The sequence below is a fragment of the Rhinoraja longicauda genome, chromosome 4 (genome assembly GCF_053455715.1).
Source record: "Rhinoraja longicauda isolate Sanriku21f chromosome 4, sRhiLon1.1, whole genome shotgun sequence".
Classification (NCBI taxonomy): Eukaryota; Metazoa; Chordata; class Chondrichthyes; order Rajiformes; family Arhynchobatidae; genus Rhinoraja; species Rhinoraja longicauda.
The window spans coordinates 34,254,834-34,269,637 of NC_135956.1; the positions used below are offsets into that span (position 1 = coordinate 34,254,834).

A 14,804-nucleotide genomic window follows, 5' to 3' on the forward strand; every position below is an offset into this window, starting at 1 on the left:
AAAACATACACTCACTCGATACAGAGGCACATGGACACAATACACAAACACACATATACACACTTGATCTGTGCACACACCACATCGTCTAATATCTATACCAACATTTGACTTGCTTTCAGACAATACATGCGGACATACCCACACCTCTCTAATAGAGATGAGAAATGAAACAGATATGCACACATAATATGATACAAACACCGGCACACAATATGTGTGGACTCAAGCATTTAATGGTCACATAATCATACAAGTTTGATATAAACTTTTATATTATACATATGTATGCAGATACATTCAATATGCACACACAAACTGAATGTTACGTTAACACACAATACAGACACATGCAATCAATCCTTGCAAAAAATGTTCATACATCATCATACACATCACGCAAATACATAAAAATGCCACATTGATTTTGAACAGACCAACATGCACATGCACCCAATGTCTGAGAGCATTGCCCAGCCTCCCAGACATGAATTAATGCTCCCTTCTGAGATAAACAATGAAACCATTCATTATATAACTAAACACCTAATATGCAGTCTAAGCTAAGCAGAACAGCTGCTGATTATACAGAAAGCTGCTTTGCACAATGCTTTCAATACTGAAAGTGTCATCCAGTTCAACTAACTCAAAAATGAGCTGAGATATGTGGCAATGGAGCTTACTCAAAATGTGCATTGAAGTTAGATTAGCATTAGCATTAGCATTTATTTTGAGCGGGCTTGTATACAAAAACAGGGAAATAATGCTGAGGCGCTATAAGGTGCTGGTCAGGCAGCATTTGGAATTTTGTGAGGAATTTTGGGCACCATTTCTGAGGAAGGATAGTGTAAGAAAATAACTGCAGATGCTGGTACTAATCGAAGGTATTTATTTCACAAAATGCTGGAGTAACTCAGCAGGAGAGAAGGAATGGGTGACGTTTCGGGTCGAGACCGTTCTTCAGACTGAGGAATATCTGAGGAAGGATGTGCTGGCTCTGGAGAGAGTCCAGAGGAGGTTTACAAGAATGTTCTCAGGAATGAGTAGGTTAACATATGATGATGGTTTGATGGCACTGGGTCTATACACACTAGAGTTTAGAAGAATGATGGGGGTCCTAATTGAAACATACAGAATAGTGAAAGGCTTGGATAGAGTGGATGTGGAGAGGATGTTTCCACGAGTGGGAGAGTCTAAGACTAGAGGTCATAGCCTTAGAACTAAAGGATGTTCTTTCAGGAAGATGAGGAGGAATTTCTTTAGTCAGAGGGTGGTGTATACGTAGAATTCTTTGCCACAGAAGGCTATGGAGGCAAAGTCATTGGATATATTTAAGGCAGAGATAGATAGATTTGTGATTAGTACGGGTGTCAGTTATGGCAAGAAGGCAGGAGAAAGGGGTTAGGAGGGAGAGATAGATCGGCCATGAATGAATGGCAGAGTAGAAGACGGGCCAAATGGCCTAATTCTACGCCGATCACATATGATCTTATGATCATATATTACAGAATGTGGATGGATGTTAAAAAGCATTTGGCTGATGTCCAGCAGGAACACTCCCTCCTCCGCCCTCGCTCTCAACTCCTGTTGAGTGGATACACTCAAATGTCAGACTAATTTGTTCTTGGAGTGGGATGTGATGCAAAGATAGGGATGGTTTTAGGTTTAGATTTAGGTTTAGGGTTATTATTGTCACATGTACAGAGGTGCAGTGAAAAGCTTTGTTCTGCATGTTATCCAAACATATTAGATATACTATACATGAATGTAAAGAAGATTAATATTTTAAAAGTTAGTGTGAGGAAGGGCCCTGACCTGAAATGTCACCTGTCCATTCCATCTCTGCCTGACCCGTTGAATTTCTCCAGGACTTTAACTTTAAAAGTAAAGTTTAATATATTTCTCTATTTATTACAGATTTTACAGAGTACTATGTGATCCGCTGAGTTCCTCCGAGTTAAAGTTGAGTCATATATACACACACACACACACACACACACACACACACACACACACACACACACACACACACACACACACACACACACACACACACACACACACACACACACACACACACACACACACACACACATGACACAAAATGCTGGAGTAACTCAGTGGTATAGGCAGCATCTCTGGAGTGATGGAATGGGTGATGTTTCGGGTTGAGACTCTTCTTCAGACTGATTTTTTTTAAAGTTAATATGTGAGCAGTGTGTAGACAAGTTTTGAAGGGCCCAGGATTAAGATGGCAGACAGTTAAGAAAGTGGGATAACTCTTAATGTCATAAAAGCACATGTGTAGGAAGGAACTGCAGATGCTGGTTTGTGCTGCTGCAAGTTAGAATTTAATTGTCCTGTTTTGGGACATATGACAATAAAACAATAAAACACTCTTGACTGTTGAATGAAGCAACCAGAGGCAAACTCACTAAATATGCCGTCGACACTAAGATGGGTACATTGGGGACAGAAGAAGGCAGCAAACAGGTATAGGTGGGGAATGAGTGGGTAAAGGGCTAAAAAAATGGAGGAATGCACAATTGTTCATACCAGCAGGAAAAATAAAAAAAGGTGCATATTAGCTAAATGAAGAGAAATGACAGTTTTGAGATGAAGCGGGTTCTGGATGTCCTTCCGCTCGATTTACAAAAGTCCAGTCGTCAGGTACAGCAAGTAATTAGGAAAGCTCATGGAATATTATTTTCTATTATTAGTGGAATCAAATAGAAAATCAGGGAAGTTATGCTTTTATTATATGGGACATTGCTGAGACCACATCTATAGTATTCTATAGAGTATTGACCTCCATTAGAAAAGATATCAATAAGTTGACAACAGTTAAGATAAGGTTTACTAGTCTGGTATATGGAGTGGGTGGGTGATCGTATGGAGATAGATTGGACAGACTAAACTCATGTCCACAGTGCTGCACAGTGGCGCAGCGGTAGAGTTGCTGCCTTACAGCGCCAGAGACCCAGGTTCAATCCTGACTACGGGTGCTGTCTGTATGGAGTTTGTACGTTCGCCCTGTGATCGCGTGGGTTTTCTCCAGATGCTCCGGTTTCCCCCACATGCCAAAGACGTACAGGTTTGTAGATTAATTGGTTTTGGTAAAAGCTGTAAATTGTTCCTAGTGTGTAGGATAGTGCAAGTGTACTGGTTGGCGAGGGCTTGGAGGGTCAAAGGGCCTGTTTCCACGCTTTATCTCTAAACTAAACTAAAATAAAAGATGGAAATATGTTGACAGCAGTTCAGTTGATAAGGTTCAATAGTCTGGTATCTGGAATGGGTGGGTTATTGAATGAAGATAGATTGGACAGACTCAACTTGTATCCACAGGAGCTTAGAAGAGTGGGATGAGGTGACTAAAACATACAAGATCCTGAGGGGACAGAGTAGAAATTGAGAGAAAAAATCTTTTATTTTGGAAGCATCTGGAACTAAGTGCGGTATTTAAAAATAAGGGATAAGAAATCTAAGATACAGATGAGATGACATTTTCACTCTCCAAGACATGAGTTTTTGTAACTCTTTTCCTTAAAGGAGAGTGAAATTAAAGTATTTTAAGCATTTCTAAGGCAGAGGTAGATGGACTCTTAATAGCAAGTGGTTGAAAGATTACCATGGAGATATGGTTGAAAGATGGAAAAGCAGAGTTGAGTTTCTGATCGGACCTGCTGTGATCTTAATAACTGGCAGATGAACTTGAGGGGCTGAGTAGCCTACTCCTGCTGCTAATTTATACGATTGTTTGCTGAGCTGAATAGCAAATTCCTGCCCTCGAATGTGTGCTTTATTCAGGTGAGAAGTGACGGATGGAAAGACTACCGGCAGCTCTGGATAGAAGGAATGGTTGATGTTTCGGGTCGAGACCTTTCTTCAGACTTCTGAAGAAGGGTCTCGACCCGGAACGTTAGTCATTCCTTCAATCCACAGACGCTGCTTGTCCCACTGTTACTCCAGCAGTTTGCATCTACTTTTGGTGTAAACCAGCATCTGCAGTTCCTTCCTACACAGAAAGACTACCAGCTTCGCTGAGAAATGAAAAGAAAAGAAAGGTGAGCAACAATTTTGATAAGAGGACAAGACTGAAACCTTAAACAGATCAAGAAAGAGAAATGACAGCTCATGTCGAAGAATGCATGAAAATAAGACATTCTGAAGACAGACTAAAGACAGGAAATAGGAACTAAAAGACTCAGGCTCACAACAAGATGTGTAAAAAAAAAAGCCCAGAAGAAAGGTCGATAAACCATACTAAGACAAGTTCCATGCCATAGTTAGTGCAAGCTGGAAGATAACATTTTTTCATTGCTGATGTGCAGTCTGGCAAAATTTATTCTTGTATGCAATCATAATTCGTGTCCTATTGAGCTATTGAATTAGAGCATTAATGGTGCTCGGTGGCAGAGAATAGGGATGAAATGTGCCGAGTTAGCAGTTTTGTAGCACTCATCATCAGAAACCTGTGAATTGGTTGAGTGCTTTGTTTTTGCTTAAAATAGAGAGCATTCACTTTATTGAAATTGCTTGCATCGAGTATCAAATCCCATAACCTCATCTACGCCACGGGGACATCACCACGGAGCATATTTGTTAACGCAGAGTCTGGATAAATACTGTAAAAGGCCATCATCTGTCACGAGGCATTACATTCAGTATTGTTTCACCATCACATTCCTGAACACGGCTGATAAATCAAGTTATTATTGCAGCTCCTGCTTCTTATGCACTGGCAAAGACCTGTCTCAGCACCTCGCTCGCTCCTAAAACAAAGCTAAGGCGTCAGCTGTAAACATTCATTAGCCCGAGATTATTTTTTTTTACAGATACACTGTCGATACCATTATGGATTATTTATTTGTTGTGTATTTGTTCTGTACGTTACTCCTGGCAGTTTGGCAGCAAATTTCATTCAACTGGGAATGGTTTGCAGGCAGGCTTTTTAACAACACTTAGGCTGAGAGATTCTGTTCAATGGGTAAATGGTGGAGAGGGAGCAGCATTGATATTGGGCCCTTGCTATTAAGAGTTAGTTAGGAGGTCGACCCCATGTGTTGTATGGGTCTTTACTAGTGTGTCAGTCTACAAGCCACAGCAATGTCATTCAGTGTGTAACCTAAAGGCCCATTGATGAAGTGGCCAGCCTCAGAGAAGAGAGAATTTAACACAAAGTGACAAATAATTACGTTTCTTTAGACTTTAGAGATACAGCATGAAAACAGGCCCTTCGGCATGCCGACTCCGCACCAACAAGTGATCACCCCATATACTAGTACTCATCTACAAACTAAGGACAATTTACAATTTTTACCAAAGCTAATTAACCTACAAACCTGTACGGCTTTGGAGCGTGGGAGAAAACCGGAGCACCCGGGGAAAACCCACACGGTCACAGGGAGAACGTACAAACAGCAACCATAGTCAGGATCAAACCCGGGTCTCTGGCGCTGTAAGGCAGCTACTCTACCGATGTGCCACTATGCCGCCCACAATATAATTCATAAGGTGGCTGAAGAGATGCAAAATAAATAAATGGTGTAATTTTAACAGAGGTTTCATTTTTCAAATAATTCCACCGAGTTTGTTCTTGACCAATTACTGGAAAAGCTTTTGAAGGTCTTGAAATGGGACACCAATTTTCAAAGGGATTCAGTGTAAAGCAGAAAATAATTCAGTTAGCAATGACTAGATGGTGCCAAGCCTGGATGCAGAGTTTATTTGAATTGGGGTTTATTTTTGTAACAGATGCAAATTCAAGTGTACTTGTGGATTCTTGGCAAGATGATGTGGCTCAGATGAGGCTGACCATCATTAGTAGGCAGGAGATGCTTCAGCCTTCATTTACTAAGGATCATTCAACTCCCACAATCCCAAAAATACTTTCTTATCTGCCCTCACCCTCATTTATTCTACCTCTGAGAACCTCTCCTCTCAACAGACAATAGACAATAGGTGCAGGAGTAGGCCATTCGGCCCTTCGAGCCAGCACCGCCATTCAATGTGATCATGCCTGATCATTCTCAATCAGTACCTCGTTCCGGCCTTTTCCCCATACCCCCTGACTCCGCTATCCTTAAGAGCTCTATCTAGCTCTCTCTTGAATGTATTCAGAGAATTGGCCTCCACTGCCTTCTGATGCAGAGAATTCCACAGATTCACAACACTCTGACTGAAAAAGTTTTTCCTCATCTCCGTTCTAAATGGCCTACCCCTTATTCTTAAACTGTGGCCCCTGCTTCTGGACTCCCCCAACATTGGAAACATGTTTCCTGCCTCTAACGTGCAAAATTAACACCAAGGCTGGATTGCCTGCGAGAAGTCGAGCGTTTAACCTAATGGAGCTGGGCTTTTTACACAGTTGAATGCATTTCCACTAGTGTCAGCCTCAGGACTGAGTGAATTGACCACAGATTGCAACAGGCTTGCCACAATTGAAAGCGTCACAGGTGAGGATGCCAGGCAAGTATCGGCGTACCATGACATTCGTATCATTGCAAAGGATGAACTTGCCCGTGCTGACCAAGATGCCCTATCCACACTGAGTCCACGGTTGAGGGGTCTGACTGACAAACAGGTCGGCCCTATACCAAATGGAATTAAGAGTGTGAGATGATTTTATTGAACTTACAATTTGGATGGGGGGAACTTGATGAAGGAAAAGGAATTTAAACTAAATGAATGCTTTCCCTGCTGGGGTCATGTACAAGTAGGAGATAGAGTATCAGGATAAAGTAACACCCAATTAGGACATGGAGGAAAAGGAATAGATAGAAATAGAATGGGAAAGGAATAAGAAGTTCATAAGTTCATAAGTTATAGGAGCAGAATTGGGCCATTCAGCCCATTAGTTGGAATGATAGAATGGAATGAAAAGGCCAAGATAGAGTGGATGTGGAGAGGACGTTTCCAATAGTGGGAGAGTCTAGGACCAGAGGGTGCAGCCTCAGAATATAAAAACCATACATTTAGAATGGTGAGGAAGGATTTATTTTGCCAGAAGGTGGTGAATCTGTGGAATTCAATGCCACAGGTAGCAGTGGAGGCCAAGGCATTGGGTATTTTTAAAGTGGAAATTGAAAGGTTATTGATTAGTAAGGGCGCTACAGGTTGCAGGGAGAAGGCAGGAAAATGGGGTTGAAAGGGAAAAATAGATCAGCCATGACCAAATAGCAGAGTAGGCGCGATGGGCCAAATGGCCTAATGATGCTCCTATGTCTGATGAACTTACGAATTTCCTCTTTCAGCAGTGATTGGAATTACCCCCCCCCCCACCACCACTTCTACCAAGAGGCAGAATCATTGAATATGTACAGACGTGAGATAGAGAGGCTATTGGTTATTTGTGTTGTGAGGCACCATCAAGAATGTGGGGCTGAGACCAAGATCAGGTCAACCATGGATGAACTGAATGGCAAAGAAGGCTCAAAGCAGCCATCTGGCCCATTGTTCTCCACTGCTACTTCACAGGTGAATTGAAGCGTTGAATGAATACTGTCTATAAGATATTGTAACATTGCTCCTCTCAGATCCAATACCAGGCACAAAGGAACAGGAAAAGACCACTCCATTCTGGAGTCTGTTCTACAATTCAGCAAGATCATGTTCATTTTTGACCAAAGTCCATGTATCTGCCTTTCCCCTTATAGAACATAGAATATACAACAGTACAGCACAAGGGATAGGGAGGAATGGTGTCCGTTATTGCCGATTGTCCGCAAAAACCGAGTAAAGTATTATCATTGTATAAGTAATAGAAACGAACAATTGCAGTTGCTGGTTAATACACAAAAGGACACAAAGTGCTTGAGTAATTTAGCAGGTCAGACAGAACCTGGGGAACATGGATGGGTGATGTTTTGGCTTGAGAACCTTCTTCAGACTCTCGGTCTGGAACTGGGTCTGGAATCCAGGGGAGTTGACAGACCAGCCTGCTGGTGGCCGGGAGAGAGGCGAGGATCGGTGGAGATGATGGTCGGGGTCTGCGGGCAGCGTGAGTGTAGGTAAGGGACGGCTGTGATGGCGGCAGGTGCGGCCTGGAAGTGGCCGAGGAAGCTGTGTGGGCCGGGGGTGGAGGCAGTAAGTCTGGCCTGGAATCGACTGGGAAGGCGGTGCCAGCCGGGGGTGGCATCGGTAAGTCCGTCCATTATAAACGATATCCGTTAAAACAAGGGTTTACTGTACATGTACAGTAATGATAAATACAATAATAAATATGACAAGTGCAAAACAGAGGAACGGTGCAAAGACCGTCGTAAAAAATCCAAGTAATGCAAAAGAATATTAAAGTACAAAAGTTGAATGACTAAATGAATTTGATTTAAGAATAAGACTTACTTAAGACTTATATAAGATTTAAGAATAATGGCCACGGTGGCGTAGTGGTAGGTTGTGTAGGAAAATAACTGCAGATGCTGGTACAAATCGAAGGTATCACAAAAAGCTGGAGTAACTCAGCAAGTCAGGCAGCATCTAGGAGAGAGAGAATGGGTGACATTTTGGGCCGAGACCCTTCTTCAGACTGATGTCAGGGGGGGCGGGACAAAGAAGGGATATAGGTGGAGACAGGAAGACAGTGGGAGAACTGGGAAGGGGGAGGGGAAGAGAGGAATAGAGGGACTATCTAAAGTTAGAGAAGTCAACGTTCATACTGCTGGGCTGTAAGCTGCCCAAGCAAAATATGAGGTGCTGTTCCTCCAATTTCCGGTGGGCCTCACTATGGCACTGGAGGAGGCCCATGACAGAAAGGTCAGACTTGGAGTGGGAGGGGGAGTTGAAGTGCTCAGCCACCGAGAGATAAGATTGGTTAAGGCAGACTGAGAGAAGGTGTTGAGCGAAATGATCGCCGAGCCTGCGTTTGGTCTCACCGATGTGGAGAAGTTGGCATCTGGAGCAGCGGTTACAATAGATGAGGTTGGAGGAGATGCAGGTGACCCTCTGTCTCACCTGGAAAGACTGTTTGGGTCCTTGGATGGAGTCGAGGGGGGAGGTAAAGGGACAGGTGTTGCATCTCCTGCGGTTGCAGGGGAAAGTGCCTGGGTTTGGGTATGTCTTTCATTATTCTGTAAGTTTCAATGAGATCCCCCCTCAACCTTCTAAACTCCAGCGAGTAGAGGCCCAGTGCTGTCAAGCGCTCATCATATGCTAACCCACTCATTCCTGGAATCATTCTTGTAAGAATCAGCCCTCATCGGCCCTGGGTTTTTCTCACCTCCAGCTCTTCACCTTCCCACCCCCATCCCTTACATTCAGTCTGGTCCTCGACCCGAAACGTCACCCATCCTTTTTCTTCAGAGATGCTGCCTGACCAGCTGAGTTACTTCAGCACTTTGGGGTAGATGGTGGCGCAGAGATAGAGTTGCTGCTTTCCAGAGACCAGACAGATTCACAATCACTGAAAAGAGGCACCGACCCAAAATGTCACCTGCCCGTGTTCTCTGGGGATGCTGCCTGATCTGCTGGGTTATTGTAGTACAGCAGTTCTAGAGACAAAAGTTAATGCCTGCAATAAGGTAGAGGTGAATCGGACTGTCCCCAAGCTTTTGGAGGGACTGTTCCGAAGCCTGATAAAAGGGGGGAAGAAGCTGTTCCTGAGACTGGTGGTGTGCACTTTCAAGCTTCTGTATATTCTGCCCGGAAGATTCATTTGTGGAAAATGCTGTCTGAAGCGGTAGAGTTGCTGCCTTACAGCACTTGCAGCACCGGAGACCCGGGTTCCATCCCGACTACAGGTGCTGTTTGTACGGAGTTTGTATGTTCTCCCCGTGACCGTGTGGGTTTTCTCCAAGATCTTCGATTTCCTCCCACACTCCAAAGACCAACAGGCTTGGAGGTTAATTGGCTTGGTATAAATGTAAATTGTCCCTTGTTTTTCAGGGTAGTGTTAATGTGTGGGGATTGTTGAACAGTGTGGACTCGGTTGGCCGAAGGGCCTGTTTCCGCATTGTATCTCTAAACTAAACTAAGCTAAGTGAAATTTTATAAATCGAGAGAGCTGGGCAAAGTGCACTCTGGATATTTCAGCACAATCTATTTCTGTGCACAGAGTATGATATGCTCTATGTTCCAGTGAAAAATAGCTCCATAAATCAAAGGTGTACATGCCAAAGAATCGATGGTGTTGTGGCAAAAAATTGTAAATCAAGAGTTTGTAAATTGAGAATGCAGGAATTCTGATACAGAAATGGAACAAAACCTGCCTTTGTGATCCCACTCTCCCAATTCCAATACAACCTTGCAAGACTAGGAGAAAGATGTTCTATTACACCTAATTTTCATGTCAGCTAGCCTGTCTCCATAGAATGACCAGGTGATCATTCAATGACTCAGGAATGTTAGCATTACTTTCAACCAGGTAAAGATTGTCACCAGGAAGCAAAAAAAAAACTTTGCAAATGTCCAAAATAATGATCAAACCACTACATCAATTTGAATGGAATACTCCATCCATTAAATATCATCACTTCAAACCTATGATTTGTCCTAGGCAGTCTTTTACTACTACTCAATCAAACAGTCCATTACCTTCATAACTCTGAGAGTTGCCTGTGAATGTATATTCAATATTGTAATAGCTTTATGGGTTAAGTATGGCTTAGTTTAAAACAAGAATGACTTCAATTCTGAAACTACAATCTGTTTGAATGACACTCGAGTGCACAATTCTAACTCTGAAAACTGCAGAATGGAGCAACTCAGCAGACCAGACAGCATCTGAGGTAATATGAACTGAGCTAACATATCAGTTCAATGACGTTTAATCATAAAACCTATTTCATAGTTATCTACTTTTATTTCAGATTTTATATTTTTCATTAATAATGGAAACTTTGTGATTGCAATAGTTTAGTTTAGTTGAATTTAGTTTAGTTTAGTTCAGTTCAGTTCAGTTCAGCTTAGAAATACAGTGTGGAAACAGGCCCTTCGACTCACCCAGTCCAACCCATACACTAGTTCTGCATCCTAAACACTGAGGGCAATTTACAAAAGCCAATTAACCCACAAACCTGTATGTTATTGGAATGTGAGAGGAAACTGAAGTACCCAGAGAATACCCACGCGGTCACAAAGGGAAAGGTACAAACCCCGCAGACATCACCCATATTCAGGATTCAACCCGAGTGTCTGGTGCTGTGAGGCAGCAGTGCTACTGCTGTGCCACTGTACTGCCCTACTTAATATACTGATAAACATAGAACAGTATTGCACAGGAATGTGCTCTTTGGCCCACAATGTTGGTGCCAAAGACATGGGCAGCACTGTGAAGTAGATTCTGCTGAAGAAGTGATTCTAATCATGCACAGTCTTTTTTGTTGACTGGATAACACGCAACAAAAGCTTTTCATTGCACCTCAGAACGTGTGACAATAACAAAACTAAACTAAACTGAAGTAGACCTTAGTCTAAATTAAGAAAAAGCCCCAGAAAAATTGGCTAATTGGCAAACAGTCAAGCAGGTACAGCAGGCAGTGAAGAAAGCTAATGGCATGTTGGCCTTCATTGCGAGAGGATTTGAGTTTAGGAGCAAGGAGGTCCTACTGCAGTTGTACAGGGCCTGGTAAGACCGCACCTGGAGTATTGTGTGCAGTTTAGGTCTCCTAATTTGAGGAAGGACATTATTGTTATTGAGGAAGTGCGGCTTAGGTTCACCAGGTTATTTCCCGGGATGGCGGGACTGACATATGATGAAAGAATGTGTTGACTGGGCTTGTATTCACTGGAATTTAGAAGGATGAGAGGGGATCTCATAGAAACATTCAAATTTTTTAAAGGATTGGACAGGCTAGATGCAGGAAATATGTTCCCGATGTTGCGGCAGTCCAGAATCAGGGGTCACAGTTTAAGAATAAGGAGTAGGCCATTTAGGACTGTGATGAGGAAAAAACTTTTTCACCCAGAGAGTTGTGAATCTGTGGAATTCTCTGCCACAGAGGCAGTGGGGGCCAATTCACTGGATGCTTTCAAGAGAGAGTTAGATTTAGCTCTTAGGGCTAAAGGAATCAAGGGGCATGGGGAAAAAAGCAGGAACGGGGTACTGATTTTGGATGATCAGCCATGATCATATTGAATGGCAGTGCTGGCTCAAAGGGCTGAATGGCCTGCTGCTGCACCTATTTTCTATGTTTCTATGTCAATAAGATCAGAGAGTTGAATGTGTGGATCACAAACTGGGTTGGGACAATGAGTTTCAAATCTATAGACAATGGCATCCATGGTGAGAAAAGTGAAAACTCTTCTTAGTAAATGGGGTTCACTTGAGTTGTCTGAAAACCAATGCCCCACAATTGAATAAGAAAGGGTGTAGGTAAAACTTTGAACTGAATATAGTAGGAGCTGGTTTTGGTGAGCAGATATTTTGAATGTTATATAAGTAGGTGATTTAGTTCAATCTGAAAAAAGGGTCTAAGATCTTAAGTACAAACTACCAAATTATGTGGCGTGAGTTGGCTATAGTAAACTGGGAAACTACAATAACTGAGCAATATTTAAATAATTAATGCATAGTTTATAAGTGATACATTTATCCCTTCAAGGCAAAAAATAACAACCGGAAAACCAGACCAACCATGTCTATCAAGTTAATGAGAGATTTGGATACGAGCAGAGGGATGAAAATGTCACTTAAAACAGCGACAAGTCTGAGAAATGGGAATTATCAGAATTCTGTAAAAGGAGGAGAGAAGGCTGGAGAATGAGGTTGAGAGGAAAGGTAGATCAGCCATAATTGAATGGTGGAGTAGAATCAACATGATCTCTTCTAATCTCTACGTGCTGAATCTGGACAAAGTAATTTGTTACTTACTGCATGGGTGTCCTTGGATTTTCACTTCATCGATGGCAATATACCCAGGCTGACCTGATGTGACTGCTTCAAATACAACCTACAAGAAATGAAATACTTTTTTCAATAAATCTTGGTACCATAAGTATGCAAAATGCTACTCTGCATTCATAAAGCTGCAAAGCCAACAGAGATAGTAAAATCCACCCACTCAGGATTATGAAGTATCAATAACAATAAAATATTGTTTACTCTGCACATTTATCAGACCTAACTAACTCACTGCTGGTGTCTTCAGGTCAAATCAGGCCAGCAGCCCTTCTGCATCAATAGCTCCCAGCCAGTCCCTCTCACTCCCAATGTCTGCTGGAAAAATATCCCAACATGTCCCAGGAGGCTTGGGGCAGCACAGTGGCGCAGCGGTAGAGTTGCTGCCATAAAGTGCCAGAAACCCTGATTCAATCCTGACTATGGGTGCTGTCTGTAAGGAGTTTGTACATTCTCCCCATGACTGCATGGGTTTCCCACGGGTGCTCTGGTTACCTCCCACACTCCAAAGACGTACAGGTTTGTAGGTTTCGATAAAAATGGTAGATTGTCCCGAGAAGGTCGGCATGGACTCAGTAGGCCACGCTGTATCTCTAAACTAAACTAGGGCGGCACGGTAGCGCAGCGGTAGAGTTGCTGCTTTACAGCGAATGCAGCGCCGGAGACTCAGGTTCGATCCTGACTACGGGTGCTGCACTGTAAGGAGTTTGTACGTTCTCCCCGTGACCTGCGTGGGTTTTCTCCGAGATCTTCGGTTTCCTCCCACACTCCAAAGATGTACAGGTATGTAGGTTAATTGACTGGGTAAAATGTAAAAATTGTCCCTAGTGGGTGTAGGATAGTGTTAATGTGCGGGGATCGCTGGGCGGCGCGGACGTGGTGGGCCGAAAAGGCCTGTTTCCGCGCTGTATATATATGATATGATATGATATGATAAACTAAAGTCTCACACCTATGATCAAGTCAAGTCGAGATTATTGTCAAATGCACAGGTACGGAGAGGCACAGGTACAATGACAGGTACATGGACTCAGACAATACACAAAAACATAAATTATACATAATTACACATAAACTCAACAAGGCAGTGAAAAGAAAAAGATTGTGTTCAAAAACAAGGTATGAGGGCAAAACATAACGGAAGCAAGTTAGTCCATGGTAGAGTAATAGGTGATGCACAGTGTTCTGATGCTGAAGTAGAATTAAGATTGCGCAGATGGGTTCAAGATCATCGGGTGGCGCCAGCAATGGCTGCCTCGCCACAGTCTGTCTGACCCTTCCTTCTTTGATGATTTTTTAGTATTTGTTTAATGTATGTTTTTAGTGTCCATTAGCTTGTTTTAAGTTCGGGGTGGGGGGATGGGCGGAAACTATTTTTAATCTCTTACCTCAATGGAGATGCGATTTTTTTTCCGAGTCGTATCTCCGTCCGCACTGCAGCCTAACATCGAGGAGCTGGAGGCCTTTGCTGGAGACCGACTTCGGGAGCTCCAACCACGGGAGCCTGCGGACTTTAACATTGTGAAGCTCGCGGTCTCTGGTAAGAGACCGACTTCGGGAGCTCCAAGCCCCAGGAGCTTCGACCACTCCGACGTGGGGGCTTCAATTGCTCCGACGCGGGGGCTTCGATCGTCCAGACGCGGGGGCTTCGATCGCCGGCTGCGGCGCTTTAATCCCCCCCAGGACTGAAGCTGCTAACTCAACAGCCTGATGAAAATTGGTATGTGGTCTCCTGCCTTCCCCTTTTTGAAGTCAGTGATTAGTTTGTTGGTTTTGTTGAGCGAGAGGTTGCTGTCGCACCACCACTCAACCAGGTGTTCCTTCTCTCTCCTTTACGCTGACTCATCACCAGGGCAGCACAGTGGCACAGTGGTAAAGTTGTTGCCTTACAGCGCCAGAGACCTAGGTTCGATCCTGACAACGGGTGCTTATCTGTGGAGGAATTTGTACGTTCTCCCCGTGACCTGCA

At 43.3% G+C, this 14,804-nt stretch overlaps 1 protein-coding gene across 6 annotated transcripts in view; it reads right to left on the reverse strand.

The window, feature by feature from the left end:
• Positions 1-14,804, reverse strand: part of LOC144592686 (receptor-type tyrosine-protein phosphatase mu) — a 606,124-nt gene that overhangs the window by 470,282 nt on the left and 121,038 nt on the right. For all 6 annotated transcript variants that reach the window (XM_078397499.1, XM_078397500.1, XM_078397496.1 and 3 more), the window contains exon 4: positions 12,809-12,887. In XM_078397499.1, the coding sequence (XP_078253625.1) occupies positions 12,809-12,887 (79 nt within the window). The remainder of the gene's footprint in view (positions 1-12,808; positions 12,888-14,804) is intronic.